Source organism: Glarea lozoyensis (genome assembly GCF_000409485.1).
Source record: "Glarea lozoyensis ATCC 20868 chromosome Unknown GLAREA10, whole genome shotgun sequence".
In the NCBI taxonomy this organism is placed as follows: Eukaryota; Fungi; Ascomycota; class Leotiomycetes; order Helotiales; family Helotiaceae; genus Glarea; species Glarea lozoyensis.
The window spans coordinates 1,231,133-1,249,997 of record NW_007360984.1 but is presented as its reverse complement, the minus strand read 5'-3'; the positions used below and the strand labels follow the sequence as shown (position 1 = coordinate 1,249,997).

The following is an 18,865-nucleotide window of genomic DNA, read 5'->3' as shown; positions in this document are numbered from 1 at the left end:
AGAGTAGCTATTAAGCTTATGATGCTGACCTCCGTCGATATTCACAATTGTCAAGTATAAAAGCAATTATTTAATGTAGGCAATAGAACGACCTAAGCGGCAATGGTTTGTAAACTCCTTGTAAATGTACATGCAAATTGCAACCCAGGTCTCAGTACGAACACGACTAGCATTACCGACGCCTAAAATGCAGTTCTTATGTTCAAACCATAATAAAAGGCACCATCCCACCATCCCACCTCCAGAGTCCATGGTATAACGCACCAGTAATGCCGCCCATAAAGACAATCCTTCGCCCTATAATACAGAATATTCTTTTCTCCACCATTTTTGTACGCCCTCCGTGTCGTATCCACATTCTTATATAACCAGGTATTTATTGGTAATGTGCATAGCTAACTTCATATTTCCAGCGATAGCGTAGATGTTCTGGAGGTTAAACGCCGTATCCATTACCACGTCTTCCGCAACGTCGTCTTGGTTTTCCTGGAGGACTTGCTGGTAGTACGGGACCGCGAGATGGGTTAGGCCGAGCAGCTGATATGCTCGGCCCAGGTTGTAATGTGCTTCTAGTCTTTCTTCTAAGTGTTCTGATTCTTTCCGTATGTCGTAGTACTGATGGAGGAACGTGAGAGCTTGGAGGATATTTTGGTTTTTGATTCCCGATGGAGATTTCAGGCCGTGGTGGATGTGAGTGAGACCGACAGAAAGACTGATCATGGGGTTTTCTGGGTCTAGAGCGTAGGCTCTCATGAAATAATCTAGGGTATTCGGTTAGTTGGTTCAAACCGAAGGAAGATGAAAACCGACTTAGAGCTTCAAGATAGTTCTCGCTTAGCGACAGCATGTAGCCGTACAGCATGAGTAGCGAGATATCGAGGTCATCGTTGATGATCAGTCTTCCATCCTGGTCTACCGCGGTATACAGCCCTCTCTCAGCATCTTGCTCTGCGGTTCGCTCGCTAGCGGGCGTGATGGAATAGTCCATTGCTTTGATTTGCTTAAGGATGAACTTCATTGTAGGGCCCGAATTGAACCATGATACAGCGCCTCGACAAGTCCGGGCAAGTGCAGTGAACATCCTGTACGCATCGGTCGTAAATTGGTAGTCAGTGAGGAAGAACCGAGCTATGGTCATCAAAGTCTGGTAATCATTTAGCATGATCGCGCACACTGCAACTAGTTAGCAGTCGGTATTGGCAACAAACTCGGTGACTTACTGCACCAACTTAGATGTAGTAGGAACATGTCATTACGCGAATGAAAGAATATCACACAGTCTTTTGCTGCTTGACACATCTCGTATGACTCTTTCAATTTACCACGTTTGGCGAGACAGATAGCAAATTCCATGAATATGTCCAGCCACGCGTCGAATGACATGCCTCGATATGTATCACCAAAGCCGTTCGGAATCCTGTTGGATCGATCTTGGACTTTTGCTCCTATGTCTACTATAGTTAGCAATGTAAAGTGGCAACGGCCGGAAGATAATACATACCCTGGGACAACTGACTAGCCATCGCCCGCATGTCATCTCGAAGTGGTGTCGATGCCTGTCTGACATCTGCAGAGCTGTATCCCGAGAATTTCAAAGATTTATCTTGTGGGTAAAAAGCTTTGAAAGATCTGAAGTCATTCGTAAGAAGCCGGGCAGCCTTGGTCCATTGTCGGACACCCTCGAAAACTCCCGCCCTCATACGATCGCGCTGTCTACTTAATATGAGGTACTGAGTGGCAAGTAGTTTACTGGTCTCTGCTTCGGCTAAGAGCCGGTCTTCTGGGGTAAGTACGGGCTTAGCCATTGGCTGGGCTACAATTTTGCCTGTGCCTATGCCTATCCCCAACGACGGTGTGTCCTCGCGAGGTTCGCCAGCTGCAGGTTTTGGTTGAAGTGGCATGAGTGGTTTGGCTGCAGCCATGGGACCTGCAGCCAACGGCGGGGCAGGATCTCTAAGATACTTTCCATACCGTCTCTTGGGCCTTGGGACATTTTGAAGCTGTATAAGTTGAACAACATGGTTGGCCATATCGAGTGCTTGTTTCTGTTTACCTTGCTTACGGAATAGATTTGCCAAATGACCTCGAGCTTCAGTGTTGTTTTGGTCCATATCCGCGGCACGTTGAAAACAGCTCTCTGCTTCAACTTCCTCCTCTTGGTCTAGATAGCATGTACCCATCTGCGTGTACATATTCGCAGTAAAAATTTCAGGTGATTCCTTTAGGATCTTGAAAAACTCCAAGGCCATTGCAAATTTGCCGATAGCACAGAGAGCTTCCGCGACTTCACTACATATATAGTGATTGTTCTGCACAATGTTCTCGCCGGTTTTGTTCGAGATATCAAGGGATTTTAGATGAAGCTAGCAAATAATTAGCATACCTTCAGGACTTTAGATCGCATTGTATGTGAAACTTGCCATTGCCTCGTCTTCATGGCCTAGACGAAGACGATAAATCCCTAGCTTAGCACGAAGTTCAAGAGGCAACCCGAGGCCATAAGACTCTGGAGTAAATGCGTCGGGTTTAAATGACGGAACTCCACTCCTTCTAGAATTACTAATATCCCATTCGGCATCATTCTCGGTAAAGTCCTCCCAAAAGGATTCCTCCTCACGGCCGACCAGCCAGCGAGCGAGAGAACTAAGTTCCTTGATAGCACGCTCATATCTGCCATCAAAAATGAAAAGTTCTGAATACGCGAGTACCTCTGACCACCCTATTTCCTCATCAAAATCGTCAGGGTTTGATTTGAAGTGCGCAATCTCTTTCGTGTACCGATTTATGGCCACTTCAATCTCAGCTCGTCCCGCTGTAACTGCAGTCTCTCCATTCGCGATTCCAGCGTGAAACGCTGCAATTGCGCTCTCGCCGACCCTCCGCATAACCTCCAGACTGTGGGGTCTCACCTTCTTCAGAATATGCTCGTAAGTATTGACGGCCATAGGAAACATCTCTCTCTCGAAATAAACATCAGCTTTACCAAGATACGCTTGTAAATTTGTGGGTTGGCATCTCGCTGCATTCGCAAAACATCTCTGAGCCCTTGGAAGATAGAGAGCACGAGATGCGCCAGTCCCTTCGAGGCAAAGAGCAGCACAGTTGAACCAAGGGTCAACGTGCTTATGCCGCAGATGCGCAGCAACCCAGAGTGACTCGATAGCAGACTCTATATTTCCCCTTTCCTGAAACAAGGACGCTTTCAACGTCCAGGCTTCATATGTTTCGGAGTTAATCCCGATGACCTCGTCAACTAGAGCCATAGCTTCATCATGTTGCTGCCCAATGAACAGTTGTGTCGCTTTTCCCAATCGCAACTTTATGGGTCCTGTAAGCTCTTTGGGTTTACGAGGACCCCTATGTGGGTTACTCCCTTTGCCTCTCCCACGACGACGCTTAATGCCGCCACGGCCACTGCCAGCAGTATTTTGCTCCTCATCATTGAGGCCCCGTAATTTGTTGACGTCCTTCGATAGCTTACTCATGCTTTGTTTATAATCCAGGTAGTCCGAGTCAGCATCAGAAATATAACCACTATAGGAGTATTTAGTCGATATCTAGTGGTTCAAGCTTAAGGGTGGACTCACTCATTAGTTTGAATGGCCTCATCTTCAGAAGCCGAGTCAGAGTCACTGCGTTGTTCATGCTCCTCTCCTGATTCTTCTTCCGAGTTGGACTCGCTGTCCTCATATAAAGCTCTATGTCTAGCCCGAGCTTGAGCAGCGGCACTTTCGAATGCTGCCCTAGATTGGAAAGAATCCAAAGTTTCATTTGGACGACGTACAACAAAGTCCTCATCTGACAAGGGAGATGATTCTTTTGGTAAATCGTTCAAGCCTAACGGGTAGTTACTCGGTGGGGCTGGAGCAAGTTTTGGATATCGATTGATGGGACCACCACGAGGAACTTGACTGTACTCTAACGGCATCTTAGAGCTAAAAGACCTTTCCGCTCCGACATGATAATCGGACTGGTTTGCTGAACAATTTTGAGCTGAACCATTCAAGTTGCCGATACCCGTGGGATACTGGTAAGCCCAGTTGCCATTAATTTGCGGCTGGTTTGTTTTTTCCGGAGACAACTAATCCACCTCATTAATTGGATTGACAAAATTTTCTGAATGGTGCTTACCAATCGTGGGTCTATCATCGGGCTGGGAGAAGGTAGGAGATCTCGAGTGTTCTGAACATCACCCATTCGACCGGCAGCACGACCACGAGGTCGGCCACGAGGACGACCTCTGCTTGAAGCCCTTGTCCTTTTCCCTAGCTTTGTCGAAAAGTCATCAGTCTGATCTGGATCTAAGCCTACCAGCTGGCTTGAGAGCTGTGCAATCATGTCATCCGAAAGGTTCCCTTCCATGACTCCTGAAAAGAGTCCCCTTCCCCTCCCTCTTCTCCTTGCTTTTCCCCTACCTCTTCCTCTTCCTCTGCCCTCTGCTCCCCGGTCACTTGTACTAATCGGCATATTAGGAGTCTCTTGCATCGAAAACACACTATCATACCCTGTACTAGTAGTTTGCTGATGGCTTTGATATGAGAAAGTGGTTGATGGATCATGCTGGAGCAATGGCTGTAATGTATTCGGAGTGTGAAGTTGTGATTCGACTGGAGTTGCAGGCATGGGTTGATCTGCACGTACAGATGGTGGATCTTGTGCAATAAAGGTCCCATACATACTCACTGACATTGGACGAGCTGCAGAGCTTTCTGACGTTGACTGTGACTTTTTGGGCTGTTTATTGCCGTAGGGTGTGGCATAGGGAATTGTAACTGGCACAGGATAAGAGGAACTTGGTGTTCGGAATTGGTCTCCATAGATAGATCTCGTCTCTGATTCAAGAGACGCTTGAAAGTATTGCCCATCTAACCTGCCAAAAAATGGAGTATGGAACTGAGACAAATGGTGGGGTTCAGATTGTAGGCCTCTATTCTGTTCTGGGCCTTGCGAAGCATCTTCGCTTACTGAAGGTGTTTTGGGAGCCAGCGGTGGTAGTGACTTGCGTGGCCTGGCATTGTCATATGAGCTCATCGGCTGGGGAGAGCTGGCATGAGGTTTAATGTATGGCTGCTGGGGTAGCGCTAACTGTTCTGGATCTGGTATAGAGCTTGAGCCGTGGGAAGATATAAAATGTTCAGGAACCCGCGAGACAGGCTTGTTCTGCGCGTTTGATCTAGCCATCAAATTATTAGGTCCAACCATTGGGTCGTCGGCTATTCCAGTGCCGTGTACATTTCCTATAGCTGCTTGACCTACCGAACCTGCTTCTGCAAATTGCGCTACAGGCAGCCCTGAGGATCTAGAGAATTGGTTTTGGGATTCCCTCGCCTCCTCCACGTCAAGGGGCTTTGGGCTTTGGGCTTTGCTTATAGCTTCCAACGTCCCATTCTCGCGAGGTTCAAGTGCTTCAGACGTAGCCTCTGCGCCTTCTGGTTCTGCAACTCTCACTGAAGTGATATCCTCGGCCTCCTTGCTAAAAACGGGGCTTGGAGTATGTGCTGACCTCTCCCCCGTCACTTGGCCCCTTGGCTCAACATCTTGCAATTCTTTTTGGCGCAAGGGAGAATTGTGAACCGCTTCAGAAAGTTGCTGGATGTCCTCACCAGGATTTCGACTCCCTTCCATCTGCGGGCCGTGGCTAGATTCATCGTTTCTTGAAGAAGACGTAAGTTCAGCACCCGCTGTGACCGACGTAGACGTAAGCGACTCGAAAGGCTCATCAATCGGGTTACTAGAGATTTTTGGAGAAGCTAAAGCCGTACTGGAGTTTTTGCGAATAGATTGTCGCTTTTTGGTCTTTGAAACAGCAGCGTTGGAGCGTTTCTGCGGTTTTGCAATGCCCTCGTGGGCATCCTTTCCTTGAAGTTCACATTCTTCGTTAGTCTCTTTCCCCAACGCAGTGGAGTCCAAAGTCTTGTTGCGCCGACTTGATCTGCGAACACCGAGCGGGGATTTTGGATTCGAAGGCAAAGATTCGGTAGACTGCAATAGTTGCGAGCTCTTCCCTGGATGGTCGCGTATCAAGTTTTCTTGTGATTGAGCTCCGTCAGTCGACGAGGTCGGGGTGTCGTTATTCTCGAGTGCCACCGAGGCTGCTTTGCGTTTCCGATTGGACCTGCGCATCTCGTAGTTTCCACATGAGAACGATTTTACTCATACTCAGCTTGTCCATGAAGTTGACGCGATAACGGCTCGTCAATGTTGTGAGGATTGATGGCGGGGTCAGACAAGGCCTTGAGAGAGAGAAAGTTAGTAGCCTTGCCGTTAGTGGCAGATTGTCGGCACCTTGAGTCCACTGCCACGCATACACCCCTAACTACCCGTATCCCCTGCATGACCCTTCACATGGAACATGAGGCACATTTGGAGATTGAGATTATTCGAACAAGTATTTTTCTTTCACAAGAATTCTCAGCAAACTTGTAAACTTGATTGGGTAAAGCTTGTATGTATATGTTACAGAAGAGGCTCCATGAAGTATAACCAAGAAATAGGTTGTTCAACAAGTAAAATCAGATGCAAATCATTTTTTCCGTTTCTCCTAAGAGATTCGTCCCCGAGGAAACTTTACAGTAGCTCGTTTTAGGCAAAATGATGCCCTTTGAGGATGTCCATAATGCCCGCCAGCACGCAACCACCCTCATGCCATCTACTGGTAACCAACTAGTATTTAACTCCCAACAAACAATGACGAGACAATTGCTTCCAGAGCAGCAGATAGATACTCCATACACAATGCTGTCCATCCTACCCTATTCAGATACCAAAAAAAGGCACATTTTGCATTAAAACCCATTTAAGAAAGTTTTCCTTCCGCTTTAGCCTCTGTATATAAATCAGCATTTGCGTCATAGAGAAATACGGTAAGCGACTCACCCTTGACTTGCTCGAATACCTTGAGCATCTTCCTTCTTGCGCCCAGGGCATTGACCCCTCTCTCTTCTAAAGCCTTGTCATCGAGCTCGACAAGTTCAGGCCAGTTCATGTCTTTCAGATTGTCGGTATATTTATGAAGCCTCAAGCTTCTTAACCAACTTGGAATATCTTGAAGAAGACTTGGGTCGGTTGGATCTTCTGGGGGCTTAGAGCTTCCACGTCTACCTCTTGGCGATCGACCACGATTCATCTCACTGTGGTCTGATAAATAGCCCTCGGGACCATTGAGGCCAAACTGAGCCAAATTAAGACTACCCATGCCATTGTTCATTAGTGGAGATGGGCCATCATAGGCGGCAAGGAACCCGTTATTTTGAGGGGAGGCGAATCCCAGCTGGCTGAAACCGCCTCCCTGCATCGAGAGACCTGGAGAATTTGGTCGTGATCGACGAGCGCCGAGACCCATGCTCTGTTGTTGTTGCTGCTGTGCTTGAAGAGCCATGACGTGATCTCTGCTTATCACCTGGCCATGTTCATTAACCATGATCACGGCTCCAGGCATGTTGCTCTGTAGACCAGGAGAAAGAGGACCATTTCCGTCATTTGACCGAGCTCGACGATATTTGCGTACATCATCTAGCGCAAAACGGTTGTTTACTGTGGAAAGCGCAGCAAGTTTCATAGCTGTGGCATTTGCAACCATATCTGCCTGAGTTGTGCTATTAGGAGCGTTGAAACTCGGAACCATGGGAGTGTTGACCATAGAAGCCCAGTTACCATTTCCACCGTATGGAGATAGTGGAGGCAGTCCAGATCCCTGGTTATCAGGTACATTGATCGTCGTGCTCTGTAGATTGGAGTTTGCAGCCAGTCCTTGAGCGGCAGGCGAACGGAGACCTGCTGATGGAGGTGGCTGGATAAATTGACCCATTGGTGGCTGGCCAGAAGACGACTTAGGTCGAACGTTCTCCGTGCCTCGCGAACCCCAAGGGGATGGTGGCGGTTGCTGGTTGTTGTCCCCAGATTCGGCCGGGCCAGCTATAGTTGGTGCCGCAAGTGAATTGCGATTATCATAGGCAGCACTGTTGCGGTTTGAGGATGGAGGATTTCCAGTTTGCTGCGTGAATTTTGCTTTTTCGGTTGCAATAGCTGCGGCGGCATCAGGAAACATGGCATTGATGGTAGATGGGTCGAGCCCAGAATGTCTCTTCAAGCCGGGAGTCGCGGGAGGCCGAGTTAAGGAGTTCCTGTTGCCATCAACACTTAACTTGTTCATGGCATCGCTGAGTCTATTAGACATCGGATCTGCAAGAAGAAAACAGGTTAGCCCAGAGCAAAGAGCCTTGTGGCGTAAGAATTGTACCTTTGTCAAAATTTGCGGGGGAGAGTACGCCAGACATTGGGTGACTCTTCCCCATCTGCTGCAAAACCTGGATGAAAAATCGTATCTGGACCTGGGTGGTTTGCTGAAGTAGTGCATATAATGCAGCAGTCCGTTCAGCCTCACTGAGTACTCGAAACCATTGCTCAATAGCTGAGAGCTCATCCTTGAAGTCTTGGTCTAAAGTCGCCGCGGCCATCTCCTCCAAGGTGTTCTCATACTGGTCAATATCGGCTATCCATTGTTGTGCGATTTTATCCTGTGAATCATTGTCTGCTCCACCTTGTGGTTGTCCTTGTTGGGTGCCATAGAAATCGGACGAAGGCCGGATACGGCTCGAGGATGGCGAGGTCTGGAAGGCAGCCATATCGGCTGAAGCACGCAGCTGATGCGAGTTCAAAGGACGAGAGGATGGAGGTCGAAGGGAGGATGTGTTCTCGACCGGTGTGCTGTTGCGATTGCCGATTGCAGAAGCGGACGACATATTGAGCATGATATCGTTGTAACTGCAAAAGCTGAGGTGGTGTATTAACGTCGAAAGGACAGAGACTCGGAATAATGAAAATCTGAAACGCAGCTCCAGATCTCCTTCGCGGCTACGCCAGTTCTGAGTGATCCACCGAGACCTCCAAGAATGGTTATCGCGTACAAGAAATGGGGGCAGTGCGTGGCCCGTGAAGCACGTCGAGGTTTCAGGTTTGTGGTGATTATTAGAGGGCTACTGCTTATGCCCGGACGTTTGAGGAGATCGTGCAGTATATTCCGAATATAGAACAATGAGATGAGAGACGGTCCTGAAAGACCTTGCGCAGATAAATATCTTGCGGAGAAATGCTGAGCTGTGATGTGAGGGCACAAAGAAGCGCGTGTTGCAAGAGCCTCTCCAGGAGGGGAGAAATGGAATGCCTACACCGAGATCACATCAGCATCGGTTAGAAGCGCGAAAATATTGCGCCCCTCACAAATATGGGAGAAACAAGTAAAGTTTACAGGTGGAACCTACAGTGATCTGGATACAAAATTATTCTTTCGGATCGATGCGGTCGAGATAGGATTTGGGATGAGAAGTGTCCGAGTAGGATCAGGACTGGTTCGATCCATTTAGTGGCGTATACAGGTCCGATGCAGGACAAACCTGTAGCCCCGAGCTCAAAGTATACATGAAAGTGAATGCACCGAGATTTAGAGATTTACAGGTCACAGTCCTCAAAATTTGAAACCGTCAGCAACTAAGAGTCTGAAATCACTGAAATCACCGATCACTTTTGCGGCAATGTCTTCTAATACACCGAAAATGATTTTATTGATGTAGTTGTCGCTTTCTCCGGATAACACTAATGTTGTAGACTATCTGCTCAAACAATGAGATATCAACTAAAATTGATCATCCTTAAAAGGTACCTCTACGGCAGATTTCCTTCCTTTCAGTCGGTTTGTACTGGTAAAACTACAAGACCCTCTGGGTTGAAGATAGTACGGCATGGCTCCGAACACAAAACAAAAATAAAAAAGGAATTGGTCGAAGATATGAACGTTGACCTAAAGATATACTAGTATCTCCGCACTTGAAATGCTTTCTTCATGAAAGTCCCCCAGGCTGGAATGTGACCCCAATCTTCATGCACCGATACCTCATAGAGCATGGAGGAAAGGTGTTTGGTAATGAAGAGGTCTGATTTTGATCTTGGCACGAAAGAAAAATTCCTTCAGCATATGAGAATTGGATGATCTCGGAATGCTGTACACACTAATGCCTTGGTCTGAGAACCTCACACGCACACACTCTAGCACAATGTAACCCACTTGTATTCGAGTCGTTGTTGGTTTGGTTCGATGTTGCTTGCTGATTTATGAACTGAACTATTGTTCCTTGAGCGCCTTCCTGCGATTATCGACAATCCATCGACCGCCCGTGAAACGAAACCATGCCAATACAGCAACCGCGTCCAATGACCCAGAGGAAAGAAAGTTGATCGTGATCTTTACGCCGACTCCCGCTTGCCCTCCTTCAATTCCTTCTGCAGAGTTGTTAGTCCGAATGGATGCCACCTGAAACTACCCAAATAACGTACCAATGCCTTCATTGTGCCATGTAGCGCATGTCTGTGATTTCTTCGGAACTTTGGGTCGGTGCCTTTGAGAGATGGATATCTTGAGGTCTTTGGCTTCTTGATACTGGAAGGAGAGGCATGTCAGCTTGTTGCCTACAGAATATGAAGCGTCGTCATGATCCGAAGCATTAGATGCTCGGAGTTTGTAGATTCGTTCGCGAGGAGGTAGAATTACCCGTTTCGGTGAGCCTTCTTCGACTGGTTGTGTTGGGACGAGTTCTTGGATTCTATTTTGAGATAATTGTCAATTATCGGTCTTAAATTCTGTATTTAGAGAACACTTACTCGCCATTGTGCCGGTTGTGAGAAATTGATGTAAGTCTCGATAATTCCAAGGTTCGCGAGGTTCTGTGGGAATCATTTTCGCTTGCGGCTTAGGATAATCACGTGATTTATAATGTTGCGGGTCCTTCTTTCAAAATAATGGCTGCTTGAATTTGGGTTCAACATTCTTGATCAAAGCTTTGTCTAATTCATTTCTATTCAGTGGCTTGAATAAGATATGTCTAATTATGTCCTAAATTCATGCAGGTCGTAGAAAATCATATATTTACAACCAGACGCCATATGAATCAACTTACCATCTCCTACTTTATGTCCTTACCCCTTGAAATTTGAGCCAAACGTGCGTACGTTTATGCAAGGCATCCTTACTTCACAAGTAACGGAAGTGCTTGCTTTGCCTTGGAAGCAGCAATATCAGCAGCTTTCTGAAGCTGTTCTGATCGAAGTTTTCGAAGATATCTGAAAAGTAGAACAAACATAAGTTCCATACTGCTTCAAGTTAGCGATCGGAAATCTCATCTAAGCTGCCTCAAACTTACCGTTCCTTGGTCATCATAAGAAGACCTTGCACGATGAGTCCCTTCGAGATCTGAGGCCCAATGCCCTTGAACAGACCAAGCAAGCCTTCATTTTGGATAATGAATCGCATAACCTCAATGAAACTTTTGAATGGCTTTCCTGCTCGAGATGGTGGAGGTTTCGATTGGAGCCCAACTTTAGCAACAATCAAAGGTTGCGTCGCGATCGTTGCGAGGGATTTGGAGAGAGCCCCAAGCACTGTTAAAGTTAGATGGCGGGCTTCACAAAAGCCAAGCAACAAGACCTACAAAAAGCTTCTCCAGGCCGAAGATTAAGTTTTCCGGGGAATATCACCTCCCGTAATCTCTGGTATGCGCCATATGTAATGGCAGGATTGACAACAAGTACCAAGCTAGCTTTCAACCCCCTCCAAAGTCCTGTCCAGCCATCTTCACTATGGATCACTTCTCTAGCAGTATCTAACATTCCCTTCCTATCTATTTTACTTTGTGTTTGCTGCCTGGTTGTGACAACAGCAATTGGAATTGTGAACAATTGCGCGACGGCACCAGCAGCAGCCCCGAGGGATAGCTCGATAGCAGTACTTGGTGGGGTTGGCACTGTCTGCCTAGCAAGATACAACGTCCGTACTACTGAATACCAGTAAAAGTATGCGAAATTGGTGGACGCAACGCCAAGAAGCGCTCCATTGATGCCATTGTAGAGTCCCAAGATACCATCGTCGTCAACTATCTTTGTAATCGCATGCCAGGTCGAAGTGTAATGGATATCTTCAGGTCCAGTAGCCGGCGCGTCTGTTGCTTTTCGCTTGACTTGGACTTGAAGCCGTGTCTTGACTCTGCAGGATGGAAATATGTTAGAAAAGTTATTGAGGAAAATAGTTTCCCATGGGAGGTCCTGAACACAGCCAAATAACTCACATGTCAAGTGGATACACCAAAGCGTTTGCAATGACAGCTCCTGTAGCTCCAGCAACTGCCAACCCCCACGGTGGGATTAATGCTTCCTTCGATTGACCAGCCATTGTGGTGCAATATATTGTTGTCGAGGAAAAGGAAAGTCGTCTGGGTTTCTAAATGACAGCAGCCGAGGCTATCGCGGGATTGGAGATCTAGGCTGGAGGATTAAAGTGAGGAAACCAAACGTATTCAAGAAATGAGCTCAGCAACTTAGTCGCCAGCAGAAGTGAATAATTCTAAGAAAGGAGATTGATTATCAAATACTGCATCTTGCTACTACTTCCGTCGACCGAGACTTTCCAGGAAAACAACATTGATGGGCGGCCGTGACGACCTCGGTTTACGATTATTGCCGTCGCACCGGATGACGCCCCGCGTATTTGGATGTGGGGCTTTGGCCGGGGATGTTTCAATCACGTGCCTGGTCCTCAAGCACGATTCCACGACCTACTGGGTACCTAGGTACCTCATAGAGCAACAAGCCGGCTGGCACAACATCTCATTCGCTTGCCACACATATCATATATGTGGATGCTGAAGCCTCTTTGTTGGTATGGAAGCAGAAGCCCAGGTGATTCTTCCAGATCAATGGCTATAAACCATAAATACTCATAAATTGCAGGCTGCGGCGTCCAAGGTTGACAAGTCTCTCAGCAAAGAGGAAGCGTTAGATAATGCCCTGATTGCGATTGATCTTTATATGAATATCATAAAGAATGTGAGTAACAATGCTGAGAAAGTTAGACTGAGAAGCAAGTGCAATCAGCTTCTTTCGAGGGCCGAAGAAATAAAAAAGGCATCGCATTGGCAACCGTCAACATCCAACAGTGCTTTCTTAAAAGCACCTCTGTCAAGTAGAGAAATATCAACACGCGAACAGATCATTTTGCTAGAGGGTTCCAAACTCCATGGGTTCATCTTTCCACCATGGAAGTTGGAACCAGAGGATACTGTTTTCGAGGAACCCGCGAATGGAAACCCATTTTACATGTAGAGTCTCCCATTTCCTGTGGTCACGATAGTTTCTGATCTATGCAGTGACTCGGTAGATCTCAAACTCTCAGAAAGTCAAGAGGAAATCTTTGCGGGCTGGAAGAGGCCAGCTGCGCTTTTAGAGGACCCCAAAAGTGATGGGGAATCGACAAATGTCGACGACCTCCTCATGACTTCTGGTCGTGATGACATTGATTTAGTGCAAGACATCACTACGGATTGCTCGGTCGTTGCAAGTTTGTGTGCTGGAACGGCTCGAGGTCTAAAAGGCCATGGCAGGGTAAGGGTTTTTAGATTTCATTTGGTCAAATCATGCTAACACTCCAGCTCCTTGCGTCAATTTTTTATCCCTATGATAATCTAAAAGGACGTCCGCGTGTCTCCAAAAATGGCAAATACATCTTCCGTCTGAACTTCAATGGCTGCTCTAGAAGGGTCACCATTGACGATAGGTTACCCTCGTCAAACACCTCCCGCTGCCTACATGTCCTTGATCGTAACAATCCCGACTTACTCTGGCCCGCACTACTCGAAAAAGCTTATTTGAAAGTTCGAGGTGGTTATGATTTCCCTGGATCTAACTCAGGTACAGATCTTTGGGTGATGACTGGTTGGATACCTGAGCAAGTTTTCCTTCAGAGGTACGCAACAATTACCGTGTCAATTCAAACAAGCGCTCATTTTTCATGGCAGCGACGATTTGGAGCCAATGAGTCTCTGGAATCGTGTATTCATGTCGTTTGGGTATGGGGATGTTATCATTACGCTGGGGACCGGAAGCATGAGTCGTAAAGAGGAGAAGGAGTTGGGTCTCGTTGGCGAACATGACTATGCTATTCTCGATATGAAAGAGGTCGGACATCAACGGCTGCTCTTGATAAAGAATCCTTGGTGCGACGGAATGGTGTGGAAAGGGAAACTCTTGCTTCCAGATGAGGGTGAGAGCAGCGACGATTGGACACAAGGACTCGCAGCTGCTTTGCCCAAACAAACAAACACAGCGCCAGGAACTTTTTGGATGAGCTTGGAGGATGTTGCACAACACTTCGAGTCTCTTTACCTAAACTGGAATCCTGGTTTGTTTAAATTTCGACAAGATCATCACTTTTCCTGGAAAATTCCTCTAGTTGGAAATCCAGGTTCTTTCATGCACAACCCTCAATATTCCTTCACATCGCAGAAAGGGGGAACAGTTTGGGTCTTGCTTAGCCGTCACTTCGCCACCCAAGAGCATGATATTGCGCTCAACAGCACGCCCATACATGGTACCTCAAATTGCCTTGGATTCATCAGCCTCTATGCGTTCTCAGAAACATGTGGTCAGCGTATCTACCTCTCGGATGATGCGCTCCATCGTGGTGCCTATGTAGATTCCCCACAAACCTTGGCCCGCCTTGAAGTCGACGCTTCTACGACTTACACCGTTGTGTGTGCTCAGCAAGGCTTACCTTTGCCAAAGTACTCCTTCACTCTATCATTCTTCTCTCGAAGTCCTTTAGACATAGACCTTTCCGCCGATTCCCTACCACACTTCACATCTCACGCCGGCTCTTGGACACCCAACACCGCGGGCGGAAACTCAAGCGCATCAACATATCCTCTAAACCCTCAATTCAGCATCGACGTCCCCTCACCAACACCCTTAACTCTAATCCTCGAAACCACAGATCCAGAACTAGCAGTCCACGTCAAGATAGTCTACTCCAACGGCTCCCGCGTATCCTCAATCACTAAAAAGGACATCCTCGTTCACTCTGGGGACTACCGTCGCGGCTGTGCTCTAACCAAGATCCCGCTCGTCGAAAAAGGTAAATACACAATCGTCTGCTCAACTTTCGAATCTGGGCAAACAGGCGACTTCTCCCTCCGCATCGGCTCATCCATTCCCTGCTCCGTCCAACCCATCCCCGCCGAAACAGCAGGACGTCGCTCCACCCACCTCCCCATCCTGATCTTCCACCCTCCAACAGACCGTCTCCTCGCCCCCCTCACCATCCACCGCCTCACCAAGATCCTCTTCGTCGTGCGCTCCATCACGCGCTCCTCGCAATCCAGACCGCTGTTGAGGATTAGTATTGAGAGAGGCCAGGGACCGAACAAAACGGTGCTGGATGTTAGTGGAAACGGCGAGTTCCAGGATCCGCCGATGGGGATAAGGAGTCGGGATCTAGATTTGAGTCCGGGGATGGGTGAGAGGGGGGGATTGTGGGTTGTGGTTGAGAGACTTGGGGGGAGGGCGGGGGCGGATCGCGTGGAGGTGGAGGTTTTGAGTGATGAGAGGGTGGAGGTTGGTGCTTGGGGTGTTGGTGAGGGTTGAATTGAATATTAGACATGCTATACTATGATATTAGGTTATGGACTCTTCTTTTGTTAATAACTGTGTATGGTCCGTTAACCTGCACAACTACAATCCATAGAGAATTCCCAAGCGTTACAGAACGCTCAATTGTAGCTTGTTTTTACATAGGCAAAGTCTTCTCCTAACATGAAAATTTAAGACAGTCAGGGGTATACACTTAAATCCGAAGACATTCCATTACTACACTCATCAGCATCTCGAGAGTCGAAACCCACTCTCCCTTCTCCCTAGCTATTCCAGCATCCATCATCTCCACTTACCCATCAAAAAACACCACCAAACTAAACTAAACCAACCACCCAATTACCAGACCAGCTCCTCCCATAATCTTCCATCCCACTTTCTCCTTTTAGTGTCCCTCTCCGGCCTTCTCGGTATACCTATCTCATAACATATATCCACCATCCTCGCTTACGATATCAACCCCTGATTTGAATTCTAGAATTTGAAGAACGGTTGCTTTTGTGCTGCGAGGTAGGTTATTCGATGGGTAAGCAGGCGAAACTGGGTTTTGTCTCTGGTTTCTTAGCTTTCTTTATCTTCGTTTTCCTTGTTCTTTCTTGGTCGCTCTCTTGCTCTCTTGCTCTAATTCGTGTTACATTGTAGATGATCTTTAACTCGTTTTCGGCTCATAATCCTATTCACAGCTCCCATGACATATAACAATTCAAACTCAGACTAATACACCGTCACCCTCATAAAGGAGACTCTCACGAGTGCTGATCGAGTATTATATCACTATAAATTTTTCTCTCATTCTCCCTCAGTCCTCGACTTTCTTAAAGTAATATTTCACTCTCAGCTATAAACAGCCTCAATTCATCTGTCCGTACAGTCCTATATTCAGCCATCGCACACCATCATCCTAAAGCCAAAATTTCCAATCCCCTTCCAGGACCTTCCCCTTGCGGAGCGCAGAGTATATATAACGACAGTTTGTCTCGCCCCAAAAAGGAATATGCACCTTGAAAATACCACGACTCTGTCCCCGAGCGTTGACGTTTCGCGACTCAAATTTCCTGATCCCCAACCCCCGCGCCCATAATTGAGCTGAGATATCCATCAACAACAGCTGAAGGTATAAATTCACCCACACCAGGAAGCCCCTATATACTCCTAAGTGAAGCATGGGACTGTCCCAAAAAAAATAGCTGCCTCCGCAGAAAAGAAGAAAAATCGTGTCAGTAAAATGCACCGTACTCCAAATGCTGCATCCTGTCATAAACATCATAAGACAGTTTACTGTCAACAATCAAACGTAAGCCGCCTTAAAATCAAAGAAGAGCGCCAGCGAAACCCCCATATTCGCATAACGCCATTTGTACTCCTAAACCACCCACCCCCGCCTTGAATCGTATTTTGACCTGGAACTAAAATTCTTGGGTATGTTCACCATTTCACAATGTAAATTTTCAACAAACTTGAAGGTGTTGACCAAGCTGCTCGTTGAGTGTCCGTTGATTTTGGTGGAACAAGTATCTCAACAGCCTCACTCAGGGTCATGAGGTTCCTCCTCGTCGTCTTCGTCCTCGACTTGGTCCTTCCGGCCTCTGAGAAAGCACATCTCTTAGTTGAGCATCGTCTTTATCCTTATCCACGTGATGGACACGGACATGTCTACTGCTTGTTAGAATGAAATATCAACACAGCGTCTAGTGAACTTGCCTTTGTAAATTGTCCGGCCGCGGATATTTGTGCTCTCTATCTGGACAGAATGGACACACATATCCCGGCGAGTCATGAACGAGGCCATGTCTAATCATCTCATTCTTTCTTTTGAAGCCTTTGCCGCCTTCGCTTCTCGGACATCCCTTCACGCTACAATAATGAGGCCGATTTGAAGAATGTACATTTGCATGAGAGTTTAGCAGGTACTGTGCTTGGGGTAAGTTGAAGAATTTCTAAGGGAGGTAAATCCTACCTGTGTTTGAAACGGTTGTGCATTGCAGCCTGGGTAAGTACATTGAAACCCGCCGATTTGTGGGTTCGTGATTCCATCAATGCTCATCCGATCAATCGCGGGTGTTGCTGCAGATGCTTCAGTGCTTGGTGTTTCCGTGTTGCTACTACTGTAATCGTTGGCGCTGGAATACTGAATCCCTTCTGAATTTGAAGGCCGTCTATGGCCATTGTATGGGTAATAAGGCCTTCCCGGCGATGGAAGCTGATGCCGAAATGTGTCAGTAGGAGATTTTGGAGGACTTCCATGACCTTGTATCGGGCTGAACATAGGAGGTGGTCGACCGTGACCGGGCGGAGAGTGCGTAAAATTAGGCACCACATCACCGATTTTCGCGAGCGAGGCCGAGATCGATGGCAAAGTTATAGGATTGCCATGACCGTTGGCCATGGGCGAGTCTGGCCCTTGTCGGATAGGAGGCAGCTCTTCTGAACCCGGTGACTTTGGCTCTAATCTCACGGTAATTTCTAGAGGACTTCGAGGAGGATTGGCTGTCCCAAAAATAGACGATATCTTCGGTCTCACTTCTCCTCCAGAGGCGTGAGATTCCCTCGATACCTGAGAGTGCGGTCTCTCACTTCCAGCACTGACGATTTTCGGAGAGGGTGATCGGCCTTTAGGGATATTCCTCATTGCTTCCACCGCTTGCGCTGCGAGTGCTTGAACGGCGCGTGCCATGTCAACCTTGCCCGAGCTGTTCTGCTCTCCATGAACTGCTACCTCGACCAAAGAGCCCTCTTCCTCTCCCTCGTCCTCAGACTCATCCTCGTCTTCCATATTCACATCCACCAGGACCGCTTTCGACGATAGCTCATCTTCATCCATATCCGCATCGGCCAAGGTGATCTTCCCTGCCATTTCAGATATTTCTGGGGCCGCGCCGTTTGCCATCATGCTCACCAGTCCAGCATCACTCTGACTCGGGATAGCTTTCGGTTTTTTGAAGGTTTTGCGATCGGGAGAAGCAGGGCTGGAGCGGGGACTCAAAGGCGGCGGTAATGGGCCCATGAATGAGTGCGTCGCCGTGGGTTGGAGATTGACTTTTACAGGTTGCAATGGCGGACTATTCGAGAAGCCAACATCGTCCGGATCGTAGTCGTCGCGCGGTGCTGGATCCTGGAGCTGACCGTTCTCTACAGTAGTCATAATTAAGTCAAATGGCCATCGGGAACCCCAAGCGACGAATTGCACGGAGTGAGGGGAGCCGCAATGTCTAGTAGCATATCAACCCGAGGGAGTGATGCGACAAGGTCGAGTCGCCATGCAGTGAAGGTGGAAGGGAGTGAGGAGGGTGAGCGAGGTTGTGGATTGAATTGGGGGGGTGTGGAGGTGGAGGTGGAGATGGGGGAGGGCCTGGGCTGGAGCTCGGTGCGGACCTGGAGCTGGAGCTGGGAGTCGGCG

General features: G+C 47.7%; 6 protein-coding genes across 6 annotated transcripts; 1 reads left to right on the top strand and 5 right to left on the bottom strand.

The window, feature by feature from the left end:
* Window positions 1–360: 360 nt before the first annotated feature.
* On the bottom strand, window positions 361–2,249 carry GLAREA_05444 (TPR-like protein; the record flags this gene model as incomplete). The annotated part of the gene is made up of 4 exons (XM_008078733.1): window positions 361–761; window positions 811–1,173; window positions 1,221–1,451; window positions 1,502–2,249. The coding sequence occupies 4 exons, from the start codon at window positions 2,247–2,249 to the stop codon at window positions 361–363; spliced, it is 1,743 nt and encodes a 580-aa protein (XP_008076924.1).
* A 144-nt stretch (window positions 2,250–2,393) lies between these two features.
* GLAREA_05443 (TPR-like protein) lies at window positions 2,394–6,123 on the bottom strand (the record flags this gene model as incomplete). Its single annotated transcript, XM_008078732.1, has 4 exons — window positions 2,394–3,534; window positions 3,588–4,081; window positions 4,132–4,456; window positions 4,505–6,123. 4 exons carry the CDS (start codon window positions 6,121–6,123, stop codon window positions 2,394–2,396), a joined length of 3,579 nt encoding a protein of 1,192 aa, XP_008076923.1.
* Window positions 6,124–6,796: 673 nt separating this feature from the next.
* GLAREA_05442 (SAM/Pointed) lies at window positions 6,797–8,741 on the bottom strand (the record flags this gene model as incomplete). Its single annotated transcript, XM_008078731.1, has 3 exons — window positions 6,797–6,825; window positions 6,877–8,181; window positions 8,240–8,741. 3 exons carry the CDS (start codon window positions 8,739–8,741, stop codon window positions 6,797–6,799), a joined length of 1,836 nt encoding a protein of 611 aa, XP_008076922.1.
* Window positions 8,742–10,117: 1,376 nt separating this feature from the next.
* GLAREA_05441 (Mitochondrial carrier) lies at window positions 10,118–12,217 on the bottom strand (the record flags this gene model as incomplete). The annotated part of the gene is made up of 7 exons (XM_008078730.1): window positions 10,118–10,275; window positions 10,330–10,595; window positions 10,654–10,716; window positions 11,023–11,142; window positions 11,193–11,430; window positions 11,481–12,031; window positions 12,114–12,217. 7 exons carry the CDS (start codon window positions 12,215–12,217, stop codon window positions 10,118–10,120), a joined length of 1,500 nt encoding a protein of 499 aa, XP_008076921.1.
* Window positions 12,218–12,705: 488 nt separating this feature from the next.
* On the top strand, window positions 12,706–15,462 carry GLAREA_05440 (Cysteine proteinase; the record flags this gene model as incomplete). Its single annotated transcript, XM_008078729.1, has 5 exons — window positions 12,706–12,723; window positions 12,775–13,142; window positions 13,191–13,425; window positions 13,473–13,786; window positions 13,839–15,462. The coding sequence occupies 5 exons, from the start codon at window positions 12,706–12,708 to the stop codon at window positions 15,460–15,462; spliced, it is 2,559 nt and encodes an 852-aa protein (XP_008076920.1).
* A 1,694-nt stretch (window positions 15,463–17,156) lies between these two features.
* GLAREA_05439 (C2H2 and C2HC zinc finger) lies at window positions 17,157–18,610 on the bottom strand (the record flags this gene model as incomplete). The annotated part of the gene is made up of 2 exons (XM_008078728.1): window positions 17,157–17,378; window positions 17,426–18,610. The coding sequence occupies 2 exons, from the start codon at window positions 18,608–18,610 to the stop codon at window positions 17,157–17,159; spliced, it is 1,407 nt and encodes a 468-aa protein (XP_008076919.1).
* Between the last annotated feature and the right edge of the window lie 255 nt (window positions 18,611–18,865).